Source organism: Plectropomus leopardus, chromosome 10 (assembly GCF_008729295.1).
Source record: "Plectropomus leopardus isolate mb chromosome 10, YSFRI_Pleo_2.0, whole genome shotgun sequence".
Classification (NCBI taxonomy): Eukaryota; Metazoa; Chordata; class Actinopteri; order Perciformes; family Serranidae; genus Plectropomus; species Plectropomus leopardus.
The window spans coordinates 16,246,388-16,266,067 of NC_056472.1; the positions used below are offsets into that span (position 1 = coordinate 16,246,388).

Sequence of the window (19,680 nt, forward strand, 5' to 3'; positions counted from 1 at the left end):
TTGTTGCCATGGTGTCTCATAAAGATAATGTTAGTGTTGGAAAACGAGTTAAAATCCGATTTTTCAGGCTATTTATTTATTTGTTCATTAATGTGCTTGTTTGTTTATTTTGTTATTAATTGATTGATGGGGGGGGCAAGTGTAACCTATGGAAACTGTTTCCATTGTTGTCTCAGCTACTCGCAGCGTTAAATATTTATTCTTTAATTTCGTCATTATTACCTAAACATAAGCGACTTCTTTTATCAACAACTGCACACTGGACGCTTTTATTTTGAAGGCCGTTCACCAAACTTCCTGCACCGCTCTAGCTTTCCTCGGCTAGCTTGCTGCTGTTAGCTCCGTGTAGGCCGAGATTTTCCTGCCAGTCTGACCAATCAGAGTTTACTGAGAGGGCTGAAGTTGGTGGTCGCTACGTCCTCACACAGAGCTGTGTGTCAGTCAGAGTTGTGGCGTGGAGATTCAGCGAAGAAACCGAGAACTTTAAGTTCCTTTTTAGTGACGAAGAAGTTTTAGCCGTACAGACATAATGTCCCGGAGGTGACTGCAGTGATAGCTTACGGTATGGAAAACTTTACATTGTAACTTTGCGCTGGGCTGTCGGACACTGCTGTGTTCCTGAATGACAACACTGACTACCGCTGCTGCTCCGTGTATTATTTCTAGTATGCCACGCAGGCAGCTAACTTCTCCAAAGAAAAGAAAACTTTGCCCACTACTCAGTCGTGGCCCGCACAGTATGATACTTTGACATTTTCTACAGTTTCACGTGGATGTCCTTATATTTTAAACCCGAGGATGATGAAGGTACTTCGGAGGTACATGAGAGGGAGTGGGAGGGTACTCGCATTTGTGTTCATTGCCTCTGTCATTTGGCTGCTGCTCGACATGGCTGCACTCCGCTTATCAATAAACGATGCCAACAGTCAGTTGCTGAAGGAGAAAGTGATAAGAGAAAGGGAGACTTTTAAACAGCAGTCCAGGGTGACACAGGCGGTGAGAAGGGGGTTTAAACACCCGGTTCAGAGGGTGGACTTTGCTGTCACACATGCTGGGAAAGGACCTATTAATCAAAGGAACAAGGTGGCAGAAGTATACAGAAAGGGGGGCATGAAACAGGATCAAATTCTGGGAGGTAAAAAGGTGAACCAAGAAGATAATCCTCTAAAGATTGATCGCCCCAAATCTGCTAGTAATGGACATGAAGAAGGAGCTGCTGTACAAAGTGTCACACCAAAGCAGGATGTTCCTTCAAATAAAAAAGCAGTGAACTTGGATCTGAATGAGATGAAATTAGAGAAGAGTAGAGCAGCATATGACTTGGTTAAAGTGACATTACCTGTAGTAGTGCCTAATGTAACCCAAGTGCCTCCCAGAGTTAAGGAAAACAAACATAGTCTGCTACCAACCTCAAAGAAGGGACCCATTAAACCTGGGAATGTTGTTCAAAATGCCCTGGACAAAATTGAATCAAAGACAAATGAAAAGGTCAAGGATGAGACTAAGATGAAGACTGGAACAAAAGTGAGTCAGCTTAAGGCTGAGGAGGCACACCCTGTTCACACAACCTCTAAACCTCAATACAAGGACGTAAATAATAAAGCAGAGGAGAAACACATTAGTAAAGACACCAAGACTGATGTGAAGGCAGCAACAGTGAAACCTGCAATCAAAGTCCAAGCAGGGGAGGACTCCAAAAATAACTCTGCCGTTGTCAGAAAAACAGGGCTCCACAAAGTGCTTTCTCTGGATGTGACCAGCGCTCCAAGAGATCCCAACGCAGTGGGCCAGTTTGGTCAGGCAGCACTTGCTGGCAAGAATGAAAATGCAGAGGTGAAGAAGAGATGGGATGAGGGGCATTTTAATGTCTTCCTGAGCGATAAGATCCCAGTGGACCGTGCCATCCCAGACACCAGGCCTGAGATGTGAGTCCCGGTCTGCACATTTAAAATCTTAAAAAGGAGTGACTGCTAGTCTGAATTGTTCTTGCTGATTTATTTTGTTTTGCTGTGTTTTTCCAGGTGTGCACAGAATCTGGTCCATGATAACTTGCCTTCCACCAGTGTGATTTTCTGTTTCGTGGATGAAGTGTGGTCCACGCTCCTTCGCTCTGTGCACAGCGTGCTCAATAGATCTCCACCACACCTCCTCGAAGAGATCATTCTCGTGGATGATTTCAGCACCAGAGGTAATTGTGTTCAGAATGCTTTGCAGGTAGAGCATGTTACCTTGAATGGGTCTCCACAGGGTGACAAAAATTGATACCTGCAGCAACTAAAGCACCAGAAAAATGCTATAAATGACAACAATGAGCACTAGGCTTTTGTTGTCAAAGGTAGATTATTCTCTCTGGCTCCTCTGCATGGCACAGTATGCCAAAAATAGATAATATTTCCTCCATTATGTTCATAGTTGTGCTCAACTTAATTCAGTTGCTTGTTTATGGCCTCAAATTTGTAGACAAACTAATATAAACTACAATGATAGTTATTTATGTAATAGTTAGACCTCACTCCTCTGATTATATTAACACTTTAAGCAGCTGCCTCTCAAACATTTCTCTGACTGTAGGTGTTTTTCATAAAAATGTTTAATTGCATTATGATATTTGGATTAATGCATATTTTATAAAGATTGTGTGACTTCAGAAAGACCATTGACAATTTTATTATTTGAAAAGTTTTGGTGATTTGTTTTTCATCTTTTTTTTTTCGGTGGTTGTGTGGTGGGGGGTTGTTTGTTTGTTTGTTTTCTTCAAAAATAGCCAAAATTACCCCATTTATTACAGCCAGAAACTGTGAAAACAGAAATACTTGGATTTTCACATTTCCAATGGTCCTTGAACACACCACTGGGAAAACTGAAATTTGAACAGAGCTGGAACCTTTTATGTTTAAAAACTGGCAGGCAAGTGGGGCAGTAAAGCAGTTATCTGGGTCGTTGAAAAGTCATGGAAAAGTTTTAAAATTTTGTCCATGAAAATGTGTGGGAACCCCGATTTCAATACAAAGTATGTCAGTTAATATGTCAATATTGAGTGAATCAGAGTAGAAGAGCCCTAAGCTATTAACAGAGAACCGCCCATTATCTGGTTCCTGATAGTTTGTGTAAGCTTAATCTCAGTATTTCTGATTAGAATTACAAACTTTTTTTTCAAGTAATCTTTTCACATATACTGGTGTGTGCTTTTGTCTGCTGTCAGTGTTGTAAAACCATATGTAATATTTTCCTCCGGCAGACTATCTGGGGGAGCAGCTAGATAAATACATGTCCCAGTTTCCCAAAGTGAAAATCATCCGTCTGAAGGAGCGGCAGGGCCTGATCAGGGCCAGGCTGGCTGGAGCTGCTGTAGCTAAAGGTAACCACTGCTGTGATTAATACTCTTTAGAATACATGTCTTGGGTTTTTTTGTGTGTGTTTTGTTTTTTATAGTTTTAATTTTAGATCTTTATTTAGCACATGCCAAATAAAATGGGAGAATAGAATAAAAGCAAGTAAAACAACACCAGAATGCCCATCAGACATATTCAGTTGATAATGTAGGTATTTCATGTCTGAAAAGGAGTAGGAGGATGTGAAAACTTAAACAAAAAGATTTAAATCTCTCTCTGTGTGTGTGTGTGTGTGTGTGTGTGTGTGTGTGTGTGTGTGTTCAAGTCTGAAGTTGTAAATGATCTTTTAACACTATGTAAACTAGCTTACTACTTAAACTAGGCTGAAGGATTATGGTACTGTGAAAAAGAGGTTTTAAACAATCTCGTGGGCTATGAATAATATAATGACAAAAGAGCAACATTTTCAGGTGAACATGCATTTGCTGGAAAGTTAGAACATGATCTCAGGCAGTTAAAAAATGCATGCATTCAGAGTGCAGTCTCTGCTTTCTACTTTAGATAAAACTGCATTTGATCAAGAGAATTCTCTGTGTCTGAAACCCAAGCTCGACACAGGCAAACACATTTTAAATAGGTCAAAAGTACAGAAAGTCTGTAACCCAGGCTCTGCATCATGCAAATCCAAACTGCTTGTGGTATTAGTGCACCCACATTTGCACCACTGGGCATATTTTAGTCGATGTGTTATAACATATAAGTTCAAATATGGAATAATCTTTTTGTAACAAATGCAGTACTGAAACACTGGACTAAAACTATTTGAAAAGTTAAGCTGAGTTGCACTGCACTTTATTTTCAGTCAAAACCTTGCCAAACTTGCACCTGTTCTCTTTTGTATTTGCCATATTATTTGTATACTTAAACAAACAGCTGCATTTCAAACGGCTCCAAGTGTTGCACTGTCATAATGAAGATGTGGTTATTTGTTTAACAGCAGGATGTTTGCTTTGCTTTCGACGTACTATACGTAGGTGAGGTACTTACCTTCCTTGACTCCCACATTGAATGCAACGTGGGCTGGCTGGAGCCGCTTCTGGAGAGAGTCTATCTTGATCGCAAGAAGGTGCCCTGTCCAGTTATTGAAGTCATCAGTGATAAAGACATGAGGTGACGCACTTGATAAACCATACATGTGATGTGGTCATATTTTCTACAGTATTAAAGAAAGAAATGTAATTATGATGCTGGAGCTTCTTTTCTGGCTCTTTCTCCTCAGTTATATGCTGGTTGACAACTTCCAAAGAGGTATTTTCAAATGGCCTTTGGTGTTTGGCTGGAGCGCATTATCAGAGGAGTACATTAAGAAGAATAACATGACCATCTCAGATCCCATCAGGTATCTAAACTGTCAATTTTTATGTTCAGATTTTATTATTATTTCTATTGTATTTTTATTGATTGATTTTTATCTTGCAGATGTCCAGTTATGGCTGGAGGCCTTTTCTCGATTGACAAAAAATACTTCTATGAGCTTGGTGGCTATGATTCTGGCCTGGATGTGTGGGGCGGGGAGAACATGGAGATTTCTTTTAAGGTATAGCTCAACTTACTGACCCTTCCCAAGTCCCACCCCTTTTCACTCTTTGCTCCAATAACAGTGAAGCAAGCTTGGTCCCTGACAGAACCTTCTACACAAGCCCCTTTCCTGTTACATACATTTTATACAAGAAACACATGGGGTGCGGACAAGATATATCAAGGGGGGGGGGGGGAGGACATAGTGAGGTTTACCTGCTGCACAAGCCCTCTTCTCACTACACAAAAAAACTCACTAACATTGTGCATTTAGTCGGCATTCTCTCACAGTTCAAATGACTCTGCAGTAGTCATTTGCTTTCATCGGCTCCAGCTCCAATTGGCTTCCATCAGCAGTAATCAAAATACAATGCGCTAGTGTACGCGCTAATTTTAGCCCAGAAGTGGTGCCGTGCAATGAAGGGCCACCTGAAAAATGCCATCCATCTCCATCCAAGTAGTGCTCTATAACTTTGTTCCAAATTAGTCAGCAAGGAGTTTGAAAGAGAGACTGAATAAGTAAGAGATATAAAAGAACTAACCGCCACAACATTTTCACCAGCCTCCATGCTGCTTTCTACTGTTTACTAACCTGTTTTCCTGCTTGTCTTTAACGTCAAACATGACACACCAGGAAATAATACAAAATAAAAGTAAAATTTAAAAAAACCCCACAAGCAGTCATACTTGTCTGCTGCAGAGCCGTGTACACGAAAAAGGAAAAAAAAAACATAGACCAGATGTATATAAATAGCATTTAGCAACACGGTGCCTACAGGGGAAACAGAAACTTCCATGGCCAGTCCAGTAGCTTTAGTTGATTGTAACTGTCACGCTCTTCTGAAAGTGTCGTGCTTCAGTAGTGTCATGCAGCAAACAGGCACCATGTATTTTGGCTGTCAGATATATTTTGTGCAAGGGTTATTCATTTTAATAAGAAGACCAAACTTTGTAAATGGTTAAAAGATGTAGCTGCAAGGCATGTATAAGCAATACTTGATACGTTACATTGGTGGCACAAAATTCATAAACGCATTGTATATAACCTTAGTCACATCATAAGTTAGCTAATATCAGCAAAACAAATGTTAAGTAGCTAGCTAATGTAAAACTATATCCAGAGAAGTTAACATAATATGAGATTGCCAACTTCAGCCAAGTTTGCTTTCTCCTTATTTCTGTGATAACAGTATTTCTGTGTTGGCTGACATATTTTTAAGATGACAAGAATTATAATTAGCCAGATTAAGGCTAACGTATCTTTTTTTATAATAGTTACGTACTAGCCTAAAGTAACTTTTGGTGTTATTTATTTGGATATACACCGCGTCTAGCATCCCATCACGATTGTATCCTTCAGTCACATAATGTAGTCCTTGTTGTTGGCCTTTTTAAGCTATATTGCCTGACTCCCAGAAACTAAATGGATTAATACACACCTGGCACCCAGCTTAATGGAACCAATGTCTCCATGTTTCTTTTTGTCAAGCTTGTCCATCCTGGCAACAGTAACTAAGGGGAAGGGAGTTTTAAGGTTTCATCACATCCTGCCAAAGGTTCAAAGTTGAAAATTTGCCAGGTGGCTAACACTCAGGGTTGGAAATTAGCACCAGCCAGCAGCCAAATGCTGGTAAAATATGCAAGTGGCTGCTAGATTTGCTTCGCTCACCAGCCAATAAGAAAAAAGCAATCCATTGAGTGGCTGGTAAATTTTGCAGTCCACCAGACACAGTAACAAAAAAAAGGTTAATTTCCAACACTGTCAACACTGGTACATTTACAGAAATGTTGACTGTTTTGTGTTGTCCTTATAAATGAAATGAAATTTATTAGTCAATTCATACATTAGCTACAGGTTTTTGGGAACTCCCCTGAATGTCACTCACATTATCCTACATGTTGCCATTTAAACAGATCTGGATGTGTGGAGGGGAAATTGAGATTATTCCCTGTTCTCGAGTGGGACACATCTTCCGGGGACAGAATCCTTACAAGTTCCCCAAAGACAGGCAGAAGACAGTGGAGCGTAACCTGGCGAGGGTGGCAGAGGTCTGGCTGGACGAGTACAAGGACATTTTCTACGGCCACGGCTACCACCACCTGCTGGATAAGAAGAACATTGACATTGGCAACCTCACCGTGCAGAATGAGCTGAGGAAGAGGCTCAATTGCAAGAGCTTCAAGTGGTACCTGGAAAATGTGTATCCGGAGATGGATGCTCCTTTAGTCAAAGCTGAAGGCCTGGTATGTACATCAATGAACTATGTTTACATTTCCCTAATGGTCTTAAACATGAATGCCTGGCTTGCTTTCTCTCTTTGAAGCTATTGTCATCTCCTAAACAAAGACTGTGATTGTGCTCATTTGGAACAAAGAATAGCTGTCCATTACAGCCCGTGACAGCTTTCTGTCATTGAGGACATCACAGCCCAATGTCACGTGAAACTCTAAATGAGTGAACAAATGCTTGCAGTAGGGCTGGGAATCGTTTAAAGCATTAAGATACCAGTCAGGAAACCACTACCTTTAAAGTGATACTGATATTAATAGAGTCCTTCAATCGATACCAACAATGTGAATGGAGTGGAGAGAAGCTGGACTTTCGATTGTTTTGGTGTCATCTCGTAACGCTGAACAGCCAACTTTGTCAAATGCACCGCTCTTGACTTTACTGCACCACAGACTGTTTAGGTTTTTGCTGCTGGACAGTTGTGATGTTAGGTACTACTGCTATGTCACTGACTGTTCGCCGGGAGGTGAGCCAGCATCGTCTGACTGGAGAAGTTTAAAAAATATTTGGCAACAGGTCATTTTGGTCAATGCCTTGACAGTTTCGAGTACCGATGCTAGTGGTGGGAATCACCAGAGGGCCCCCAATTCATTAACACAATACTCGGATCACAATACAATATTATTGTGATTTTAAATGTTTTGCAATAGTATTGTGATTGCATATATTGCAATATATTGGGATTTATTACCTTTTTCAACTGCAAATTCAGGATAAACTTTGTCTTCATATGTTTTTATTCAATAAGAATATGTTTTCAGTTTATCCGTCCCACTTCAGTCATTTTTATTGCAACAACACGTCTAGTGGAATGAAAAAACAATTGATTTTATTACACTAGTAGGCTACTAAAGTTTAAGTTGTTGTTGCAATATTAACAATTTATGTAATAAAAAACTGATGCTTTCCGTTTATATGCAATATTGCCATGCAAAATGTTGCGATACTATGCTGTACCTATTTTTTCCCCCATCCCTAACCAATGGTTTGCAATGCTGTTGTTTCACCCCTCTGAAGTTTTTGTTATCTAATTTGTCCTTGTAGGTCTTTAATCGTGGCTTAAGGAAATGCCTCACTCTGCAGAACGTCTCCCTGTCGTTTGAGACGTGTGATCTCAGCAAGCAGGTATGAGTTTTGATTTACCGAATATTTGACTGCAAATAAATGGCAAGTGTCAAGTGTTTCAGATGGATATATGCAGACAATGACCAATTTTGACCTCATGATTGTCGTAATTATGGGCGGGGGCCTAACAAAAACATCCAGAAATAGACCTAAATCAGGACAAATGTAATCAGGATCCAGCCATGATAAACAAGGGTGGAGTCCAAGCGGAGACCAGGGCTTTCTAAATGTGGTCTTTTTGGATTCAGAGCAGCCCCATTGAGCCATCCTTCAAATTCTGTCATTTTTCATGGAGCATAATTACACCCTTGTCACTCCCCTCTCTTTTTCTCTCTCTCTCTCTCTCTCTCTCTCTCTCTCCCTCCCTTTCTCTCTGGTATACAGAGTCAGCATTTTAATTACACCTGGATGAGGCACGTTCGCCAGCAAGATCTATGTGTCGCACCCCACGGCAAGGGCAACGGTTTCGCTTTACAACTATGTGACAACACCAAGCCTGAGCATCGCTGGTTCCACAAATCCTCCAACTCGGCTCTGGTAGGTTGACTTGGGGCTTGCTATTTGTTTTGGCTACTGTCTTTGTTTTTCTTTGCTTTCACCAACTCTATCATTTTAGAAGTGCTTAGGCTGTGTGTTTAAAACAACAGGACAGGCCTGCTCAAAATGTTGATGTTTTGTCTTTGTGAAGGCGGAGCACCTCATAGCAGAGTATGTTTCCCATCACATGTGCCTGGAGGCGGGGCCCCAGGGTGACACTCTCCACCTCAATCCATGTGAAACCAGAAATGCCTTCCAAAAATGGCAGTTCACACACTACCATGCTCAAGGGTGAGATTGAAAAGTGTCAAACATGCACTATACAGACCTTCAGTGGCCTCAAACTACGATCCAGTCTGTGGTCCAAACTCAACTCATGACTGTCCAGAGGAGGTGGGAGGGGCTTTGGTGGCAGTGATATGTGGTGTATTCAGAGGGTGTGGGGATGTGCAATGTTTCTAATTTCCTTTGTATCATATCAGCATGGACTGACCTTGACTTTTAAGTGCCGGAGGAAAGAGAGCATCTCTGTTTGATTTGGACCAGAGTTTGCTAAAAGGATTCAGGTGAACGTCTATGGAAAAATACGCCATACTGAGCACAACATATCATCTCACTGCCAAAGATAAACAGTGCCTCTTAGATATGAAATGTAAAAAAAAAAATATTTTTTTGTGTTAGCTCTGCTGGGACTGAAACATGAGTTTAATTGCATGTAATGTAGAATGTATACATTTGTTTTCAACATATCACATATTTTCGGTGAGACATCTTTTCTAGATGTCACATTCATTTTTTGTTTTGAGAGGCACATGGGTGAAACAGCTGCTTCTGTGGTTTCAATTGCTGCATTATTTAGGTGTAGGTATTGTGAAAACTGTCCCTTTTGTATGAATTTTTTATCTTGTCACTAGAGGGAAGTGTTGGTTCAAATCACGATAAATCGGTGCTGTGATTTCATTATTTCGTGGCCTGTTTTCAAACCCTTCATGGAAATGCATTTTCTTAAGAAAGTGAAAATAAAATGATGGCGATGAAGATTCAATAGCATGTATTTCTTTATTATTTTTGTGCTTATCCACTAGTCATCAGGATAAGTATGTATCTTTAGCAAATTCCCCCAAAATACTAAAGCTCTAATACTTAACATCTTAGTTATTGTAGCTAGTAAGATTATAAAGCCCTGAGGGTCTTATTTATGTAATCTGCTGCTCAAATACCTGCCTTACACAACAAGTTTTCATCCTGAAACGATCAAATGAAAAACAAAGAACATCTTAGACATGCTTGTCAATCAGATACTACGCAACAGATATAAATTAATTTGGAAATCTTGTGTGACCTGGAAAGTTATATCAGAGATTTCCAATAAGATATAATAAATGTGTAGAATGTAGATATTTAATCCGTTTTTTTTTGTTATGGATCACATGCAGCAGTTTATGTTTTCCTTACAAACTATCTTACAAATTCATGATCATGTACTCAAACGCCTCTATCTTCTGGCGGGTGTTGCCTCTGCGGATCTTGCGGTACGACACGGTGCTGTATTTGGAGGAAGAGAGGTGGTTAAAGGATTTCTCGGGGTCGGCGCTGCCATGGGACCTCTTAGGCAGAGGCAGAGTGGAGTAGCCTGGACTCGGGTTTTGATGAAACCCCATCGGGGCATGAAAGTTGTGGTCCTGCTGTGGGTCCTCGTCCAACCGAAGCTGCTTGTCACCTGTTATCTGGAGTTCAGCACTTGACACTCGCTCTGAGACGTCTGCCTCCACACTCAGCCTTGTATCAGTCTCCTTGTTAGTTACATCAGAGCTTTCAAGGTTTGGTGTCACTTCTTCCTTCTCAGCTGGTAGATTGCCTGAAACGAAAAGAAGAGCATAAATCTTTTTTGTTTTCTGTAAACAAAATCTCTTCCTAAAACAATCTTATTTCTCTGCACGATCACACGGGGCGGAGCGGAGGGCGGCCTCTGGGGCTTCAGCCCTGAATTTTTTCTCTAAAGTCCTGAATCTGTACTATTCCCTTAATAAATCTAATATAACTGCGCCAGTTTCTCTGTTGTTCCTCAATGCCAGAATGATGTCTAATGCCCACATCTCTTTGACGTAGAATACTGACGTCAGATGACATTGATATTTTGTTGGTTTTAAGTTGGTTAAGTAACTAATATCCCACATCTTCCAAAAGTCTCATGGCAATGCCACCTTGGCATTGGATAATGTCTGTAAAACTTCATAATTTTAATGTCCACAGAACATGAAATTCTAATGTCATTTAAAATGACGATAATCTGATTTTCCTTCCAACCAAAATTGAATGTCTGTCTGGCGTAAGAGTCCAATGATGCCATATTTATGTCCGGTGCCAGCTGGACAGTGTTGAAGGGTACATTTACGTTGCATTGTTTGGGATCCTTGATTTGCATTTAGAGCAGCTTAGATTATTATGGTTTAGATTTAAATATAGCAGATTTGTCAGCTAAATATTCACTGTGTGAACTCTTTTCCAGCATAATATAACAAAACTAAGTTTCATGATTAGTAATGCCAAATTTCTACCCCACCTATTTTATGTAACTGAAAAAATGTGGTAACACCACACAAATGTTTCCTTATTTGGAGTTTTTTGGAGGCAGGAGTGAAAATTAGTCATCCTCAATATTTGCTGTGTTATGGTTTCAGAATGATGAAGACAGTTGGAGAACAATTAGATATAAAATAGGATGTTGGCTCAAAAGGATTATATTATTTTTTTCTCTGCAACTATAATTTCTTCCCAAATGATGTACAGATTTTTAGGCATTTTTTAAAAATCTCATATTGTACATGGGAAAAAGATCTCCCTCAGACCCCCCTTGGCCCCCTGGGCTAAGCACTGAACGCCTGGCTCCGCCCCCTGATGAACTTTATGTATCCTAAATTTAAATCATTGAATGCAATGGTGTTTTCATTTATTAAATAATTATCATAGTTATTTCAACAATTATGTTCAGCATTATATCTTAAAATGTTAACATCGGGTTCCAACCCTGCACTTACCTTGTTCTGCAGATATATTTAGCTGTGTTTGCATGTCTGCATCTGTGCCGTTTAGTGATCCTCCACAGGCACTCGCTGACATCTCTGGAGTTGGATCAGACGTTGCTCCTGAATCTGCAGGATCAGACTGATCCATAGGTTCAGTTTTTGGTGTCTGGAGCTCTTTCTGTTCTTGTTCATTCAGAATGACCTGCTGAGTCACTTCCTTTTCCAAATCTGCAATTTCTTCGTCAATAATAGATATCTCTTCCCCTGTATCATCCTCACCAGTTGCCACACTGTTAACAAGCTGCTCACATTTGTCGGCACCAAAACCACATGATGTGTTTGCTTTTCCGTCCTGATGAACTTGGTCCTCGTCACTGTAGAACACAGAGTCATCTCCCTCCTCCATTGGCCACTCAACTCTTTCCTCAGGTTCCTCCGGGGTCTGAAGGGCCTCTAGAGAGATCCCTCCAATGATCTCCAGTACCTGGGATGCCAGTGCATCTTCTTCTGCTGTGAGCCTCGGGAGCTCTGGTGGCATTGTGCTCGTCTCCATCTCCATATGTCTGATTTTCTTTCTCCTGATACTGAAAATAGTCACACTTCTACGCTCTTAGCTGTTTTTGCAAATTGAATCAAAATTTAAGCAACCTCAGACTTGTCATTGTCGCATCATCTGCTCCAGCGTAATACTTTTTATCCTACATTGTCAAAGAGTGAAGAAAGAATCCATCCTGCATCTCACTCAGCAGTGCAAGGTCAAGCTCACTTGTGTGCTCTCTAGTGCCAGTACCATGTAAATCTGTGTGTGTGTTGAATCACAGAAGAACAGGCGTTTTGTTTTGGCCCCAACAAAGACTCTTTGTGACTCTGGCATCTGCATATGAAGTGATTGTACTCATTCTTTGATAATCTCTGCTGGGTGACCACGTTCATTCTGTTACGTTTTGAGGATTAACGTTCTCCTATAGGTTTTCGGTATATACAACCCCACCTGAACCAACAGTAGATTGGACATGTGCTGAAGCTAAGCCCTGTTCACTCGCTGATTTATAAGTGCATATAAATACCACTGCGTCTTAAGTAAGATGCTGATATAACAGTCTGAAAACGTACACCATGCTCAACACACAACATCAGCACTGTTTGAGCTACAAGGCTGCAAAATTCTCCAATATTTCCAGTACTTCACAAAAAAAGACAGGATTAGACATTTTTTGATGGGCCCACCCCTAGGTTGGGAATCATGTTACTGTGTATAAAGTAGTTAAAGCAAGGTCAAACTCAAAAAGCTACACTATAAAGTACTTTTTACACAATGATACATAATCCAATAATCCAATGATAATCCAATAATGTTGTAAGGAGATAATTTTACTGCAGAACTACCTTTTTTAAAAAAAATTTATAACTTTTTGCACTTTTAGCAGCTTTTGCTCATTTAGAATACCTCTGTACTCTGTAGGATTTTGTATGCAGGACTTTTATTTTACATTATTGGTTTAGTACTTTTAGTTAAGTATGTGAACACTAGTATGGAGTACTACTGGTACTACTACTACTAGTACGGAGTACTACCTGCTCTTAAGTTATAAAAACGTACTGTTTTTACGACTCAAGAGCAGGTGAAAAAAAGGGATAGTTTTTCTAAGTTACTTTAAAAAATGATTTGTAGAATAGTAGGTAAACCAGTTTTAGCATACCAAAAAAAAAGGGTTGCGATAATATTTTTTTCTTAACGACTTTGTTTTTCATCTGTGAAAACAGGCGGAAAAAGTTTTGGCAGGTGACGTGTTTTTGGTCAGGATCATTGTTTGTTTGTTTTTGTAATACTCATTTTGGCCACAAGAGGCTGAAGTGCACCACTAATCCATGTTTTAAAAAGTACATGTATTGTGTGTTAGCAAGTTGCCTTGTGTTTAGAGAGCATGGGTAAAAAATTAAAACTCAACTAGAAAAAATGTGAATGCCTATAGTCTTATTCAGAACATGGGATAATTTTGCACTCCCGCCTCCTGTGGCTGAAAGGAGTATTACAACTACAAACACACCAAAAAAAAAAAAAAAAAAAAAAAAAATCAAAAATCACCTGGCAAACTTTTTGCCACTTGTTTCACTGATTCATTTTAAGGAACTCTTGACAAAACCTTTATTAATACTTTTTTTCATGAACAAAACATTTTTACTCAGGGAAAGCACTTATTAAATTGATATTGATATCAGTAAAGATGGCTTAGTCCCATAAGTGTTCCACTCAGATACTCCAGTGAGCCAGCATACACAGTGCCAGCACCTCCCCTGAGTGCAGTGCAGCCTTTGCTTCTCTTACCATAAATGCAGAATGTCTGCTGAGAAAAAAAGGTCTATTTAGATTAGACTTAGAAAATGGATCGCCAGAATTTTTTTGCAGGGCCTCCACAGCACATTGTCTTCATGCGACACAACTTTTCATAATAAATGAACCACTGAACTATTTAATTATCAGCTTCATAACAAAAAAGTCAGATAGAAGTAATGTTTTTGTTATGTTTCTCTCTGCATCCCTGTGTTTGCTGCTTTAAAATGAAGTGTGTTATCCTTTCTGTGAATGGTAGCCATCAATTGCAGGAAAACACACTTTAATTCACCATGGCGTGATGATGGTAGCTCTCTCTCTCACTCTTGCTCTTTCTCTCGCTTTCTTTCTCTCTCTTTAGCAGTGGCAGCAACAGCAGGAAAGAAGTGAGACATATGACAGGAAATGTGTGGGGTTTCTATTCTGTTCTATTCAAGTGTTATAGCTTAACTTTTTACAAGCTAATGTGCACTGCCCAGAATAATCTTTGTTTATGTACATGAGTAAATTGTGTGTAATGCCTTCATCATCAACAGAAATCTTCAACAGCTCACTTTGTAGTAAGTCACTTCTTTGTGTGTAACTTCAGAATGAGTGCTCATTATTATCTGAAGCAAAACTCTGGTGGCTTTCCAAGACTTCAAAGTTTATTATTTTATTAAAAGTCCTTTGCATTCAGATTTTCTTGATTTAATATCAAAAAATAAATCATGACACTCTCCAGAAAGTTGCATTTTCTACCAACTGAAAGTGAGACACACTTAAGCACATTCAGAATTTACAAGAAACCTCATCAGTGTTTCTCAACCAACACCGAAAGTTGTATTCAGCCTGAATATAACGCTTAAAATGAAAACAGTTAAGTAGCACCTCTTGTACCCACATCCTGTTTTGAGCTGAGCAGACATCTATACTAAGTAGAGCTTTGGGTTTGGTTTTCAGCACCTGAATGTGACAGAAGTATTGTTTCAATGTCTATAAAATGAATGCGTTTTAGGTCACTGTCTCATTTTAAAAATTCAAGGTGCTACTCGAATACAGCTACTGTATTTCAGACTGTTCTGATTAATGCTGATCACGCTGTGATTATGGCATGGAAAAAAAATGTCAGTCTTTCATTCAAGATAGCAGGATCTCATCTATGTACAGATTTTCATAATGCTTTTGTGCCAGCACAAGCAGTGATCCAGGTGGACCCATAAGGCTCAGGACCTGTTTGGGTAAACTTTGACCTTGACAAAAGCCAAGAACCCAAATGTCTGTCGTGTCTGTGTTCCTTTGAGGGCCAAAAAGAGTTAACCCAACCTTCGGTGTGGGTAAACATTTCATTACAGAATCTATTTCTCTCTGCAACAAGAGCATGAGAAGCCTGGTTAACCCTTCCAGTAGACACAAGGAGCATGTGAACAACAAGTCACTGTGTGTTTGTCCCCGTCTCCTCCTCTTCAACTGATCGTTGTAGTCCAGGAAGTAACTTCAGGATGTGTTTGCGAACACTGCCTCTCCTGCTTTTACGGGGTAGGGTACCGAACAAGGAGGAGAACTTTGTTTCCTCCCAGGAAGGAGAGAGGGAGCTGCTGCTGCTGGCCAAACTGGAGCTGCTGGAGCGGCAGAGGGATTGGTGATGACTATTGGAGCTGTAGGAGAACCTGCGGGAGCCGTCCTGCGATGGGAAATCTCTGGAGAAGAAGCAGCTATCATCTGAGGTGCTGGCTGCACTGCATGGACTGGGAGAGCACAGATCGCCAAACACACTGGCCTGGTCACTGTCATCTGTCATCCCGCTCCTGTAACTGCTGTCACTAGAAAAACGCCGGCCACAGCGGCCTGTGGAGGTGCTCACACTTGTTGAAGAGTCCATTGAGAGGTGGAGGCTGCTGTTGTTCAAATTACCTGAAAACATAACAGAGTCCCAGTTAAAGAAAAACTGCAGCTGACGAGAAGTTTGCAACAGGAAGTTCGTCAGTCTATGTTCATTTCTCAGGGGAACTCCTTTAATCTAATTTAACTGTTTAGTTTACAGTTGAATTCACATTATGAACAACATCACTTCACAAACATGAGAATGGCTGTGAGAAAGGAAGTGCTGTGGTCTGACAGCTGAGGCAAATCCTCTCACCTCGCATGAGACGCTTTTCCTGTAATGTAAGGGCTTGCAGCTCCACCAATTTCTCACCTAGCGATTGCTGTATGGGCAAGAAACAACATGGTTTTATTTCCAGTAAAATTCTTTAAGATTACAAATTCATACGCATGCTCTGATTAACTGGGGTGTAGCACAAAATTCTGGGCCCTGTGCACATGCAGTCTTCATGTAGACTGCATGTGCACATGCAGTGGAATGAAAATTGAAAATATTTTAAATGCCCCTCAACTTAAGTACCTAAATATGTTGGATTTTGGTTACTCATAGCACAACTTAAAATCAACAAAATATCTGTGTCATCAGTCGTCAGTACTCAACATCAAATTGTTGTTATGCCATAGATGTTGAACTGAGTTTTCATTGTGCTCGCCTGACGTTACAACCTCAATTCAACCAAATGTCAACATCTAATAATGATGGTGGCTAGTTGGGTAATTACTTAGAAAGAAAAAATTGCAAATTAAACCAAACATTGTAATAGCAGGCTTTTCAAGGCCCCCCCTCCCACTGGGGCCTCGGGTCATCAGCCACACTTTTCCCCCCAACTATGACACTCCTGCTGATTAAAATCTAATGGACCAAAAGCTCAAAATAAAGTAAATCACTGCATAGACCTATGTGTATGGAAATCTCTTCTATCAGCTTAAACCTTCAGAATATTTAGCTACAAAGATTTCAGTATGAGAGCACACAGTTTGTCAGGGGTGTGTGTTTAGTTGTGAAATATTTGCATATGATCTATTTCACACAGTCAACCTATAATTAACTACGGTGCTGTAGTTTTGCTCTTTCATTAATACCAGCTGGGTTTATGCAATGTGGTTCAGTTGTCTGTAGGCTGCAATGCAACCACAGAGCTGCAGTATGTCAACAGCAAACATGGGCAGGCTTTAAGAGACACACCTTGAGCAGGTTCATCCTCTTCTCCAGCTCGATCTGCTTCACTATATTTCCACATACAGTCTCCATCCTGGAATCACATAATAACGTATGATTACACACACTTTTAAGATCAGTCACTTTGATTTCTATGCAGCCGATTTCTCCTCTGCTCTGCTGCACAGCCAGTTTTTATTTCTGTGACTCACCTCAGACTGTTGGTTGATTCTCTAATCAGATCCAGTATGCGCTGATGAGATGATCCTTCAATGCTGACCCCGTTTATAGTGACGATAACATCCCCTACAATAAATGAGGATGCAAAAAAGGGAACTTTGTAATTACAAGAACTGGCTTTGCGTGGTAGTTGTGCATGACTATGGGTGTGTATGTATGATACTAGTCATATATCTGTCAATCTACATACACCAGAAAGAAACGATAAGGTCTGACGGTTTTGTGCGTGTATGAAAGCCTGTGCAGGGCCTGTATGGAGGATGTGGGCGGCTCACCTGCGGTCAGACCAGCACTCTCAGCAGCACTTTCCTCCTGCACTTTGCACACAAACGTGCACATCTCCACCGCAGAGCTGTCTTTCAGCTGCAGGCCATAGGTCTGAAAAAAGAGACAATCTGTCACAAAAAACGACACTTTTTCACAGAAACTTCCTCTTAAACAAAACATTTGCATGAAAATTTCTCCAGAATTGCAGACTGAAAGGCATGGCAGTGATACATATGTACTTGATCTTATAAAGCATGATTACCTGAATTTCAAAACCAAATGTTTCATTGTCTTGTTTTTCCAGTACAATTGTGGTCCTGTGCAAAAGAGAAATACAAAAAAATCAAATAAATATTTTGCTCTTTATAAACTTAATCTTCTGTCAATATTGCCAAAACATGCAATATATATGATTTTACATGTAGTAAAGTAAACTTATACTATATGATCAATTGCAAATGAGATTTAATATGTTTACCTCTGTGGGTCAGCGTAATCAACCAGTGAGTTGGTGCGGGTTTGTTTGGGCTGCAAAAGAAGAAGAAATGCAAAGTTCATCTTTAAAACAATATTATACAAGTTTTAAATCTCCCTGGGAGCTAAAGAGGTCGTTGATTATAAGAACATGCTGATCCGAAAGTCTTAAATAACTCAAAAGATTAAAATTGTTACAAGGCTTTTGGTCAGTTGCATAGAGCTGCTCCACTTATTTGTTTTTTTTTTTCATTTTAAAACTATACTGTGTAAGAAAAGTCTCAGCTTTAATCAAGTTCACATGTCATTGTTTCATGATGTTTGATTTGCAGATGTGTTTACTCTCTATTCCACAGATATATATAAATTTGTTTGCTTTTTTTGTCTCACCTTGCATAATCTAGGCAGAGAGCCTGTGTTGTGGCGGTGTCGATCATTGTTTCCCCTCAGTGAGCGTCGGTACCACAGGGAACACTTCTTCCTCAGAGTATTATCCAGAATGTAACTCTCTTGACTGCCCTGGCGTGGAAGTCCATTGAAATTCATGGTGGACTGCATGGTAGAGTAGTCCTCAAAGCACCATCATGTCCTGCTGCAGCAGCTCTTCAGTGTTTGTGTGGCCCTGCCCCGCTGTGCAGCCAAAAGGTGTCAAAGCGGAAATCCACGTCATGTGATGGTTGTGGTGGACGTGCATCTGCATCACATACCTAATTTCCTGTTCACCTCTTTTAACTTCTTTCTTGAGAAGGGATGCTCTGCTGTTTTGAAAAGCAAAGCATGGAGTTTTTCTCTCATTATTCCCCTTCAAACAGTCCCTTTCCCTTTTTGCAGTCAAAGCAATTCGATTTATGGTCTGTCAGAAATCAGCAATGCATGAGAAACTGCCACCTCACGCCTCGACCAGCACCTGCTTCAGCCTCTCTCACTCTCAGTTTCTCAGTGGGCTTAGCTTCAGTCTAAACCTCAGTCCTGTGTTCTGCCAAGCAGGGAGACTTGTCTTATGAGGACAGACAAAAGGTTGATTTAGCTTGGGGCCAGTGTCACACTCCCCAAACAGACAGCATGGGTCATTGGGCCGAAGGCATCAGACATGGTTGGTTCAAAAGGGAGATCACACACACACAAGCCGGCAGCCAGGGAGACAATGGCTGATGGGGTAAAGAAAACTGAACCACAGCGCACAAACCTTCTCCCACTACCACACCCATGCATACAAAAGGTACACTGTTTAATCTGCAGGAAAAGACTATCATCTTTCACAGTGTACAAAAGCAGCATTTCTTTGGTGACCAGAAAAACAGAGAAAATGTCTTTTCACTTTGAGCCTCAGTACTGTTCATATGAACGCAGATTAAATACTCCTTAACAAGCAGATTGCCTCACAGCAATCCCCTCTGCCCCACTGACCCTCAGCAGAGCCGTTGGCCAACCGACCACGGGACCGTCTGGAACACTGA

At 40.5% G+C, this 19,680-nt stretch overlaps 3 protein-coding genes across 3 annotated transcripts; 1 reads left to right on the top strand and 2 right to left on the bottom strand.

The window, feature by feature from the left end:
- Positions 1 to 388: 388 nt before the first annotated feature.
- Positions 389 to 9,907, top strand: LOC121949550 (polypeptide N-acetylgalactosaminyltransferase 5). The gene is made up of 10 exons (XM_042495268.1): positions 389 to 1,925; positions 2,022 to 2,188; positions 3,239 to 3,358; positions 4,367 to 4,502; positions 4,612 to 4,731; positions 4,812 to 4,929; positions 6,825 to 7,154; positions 8,245 to 8,325; positions 8,710 to 8,862; positions 9,014 to 9,907. Exons 1-10 carry the CDS (start codon positions 799 to 801, stop codon positions 9,155 to 9,157), a joined length of 2,496 nt encoding a protein of 831 aa, XP_042351202.1. The 5' UTR covers positions 389 to 798; the 3' UTR covers positions 9,158 to 9,907.
- Positions 9,908 to 9,980: 73 nt separating this feature from the next.
- LOC121949551 (ermin-like) lies at positions 9,981 to 12,632 on the bottom strand. The gene is made up of 2 exons (XM_042495269.1): positions 11,901 to 12,632; positions 9,981 to 10,720 (listed from the first exon to the last, which is right to left on the bottom strand). Exons 1-2 carry the CDS (start codon positions 12,445 to 12,447, stop codon positions 10,326 to 10,328), a joined length of 942 nt encoding a protein of 313 aa, XP_042351203.1. The 5' UTR covers positions 12,448 to 12,632; the 3' UTR covers positions 9,981 to 10,325.
- Positions 12,633 to 14,845: 2,213 nt separating this feature from the next.
- LOC121949018 (cytohesin 1 interacting protein) lies at positions 14,846 to 18,843 on the bottom strand. Its single transcript, XM_042494603.1, has 8 exons — positions 18,614 to 18,843; positions 18,228 to 18,277; positions 18,012 to 18,066; positions 17,758 to 17,860; positions 17,455 to 17,548; positions 17,270 to 17,336; positions 16,340 to 16,406; positions 14,846 to 16,113 (listed from the first exon to the last, which is right to left on the bottom strand). The coding sequence occupies exons 1-8, from the start codon at positions 18,779 to 18,781 to the stop codon at positions 15,635 to 15,637; spliced, it is 1,083 nt and encodes a 360-aa protein (XP_042350537.1). The 5' UTR covers positions 18,782 to 18,843; the 3' UTR covers positions 14,846 to 15,634.
- Between the last annotated feature and the right edge of the window lie 837 nt (positions 18,844 to 19,680).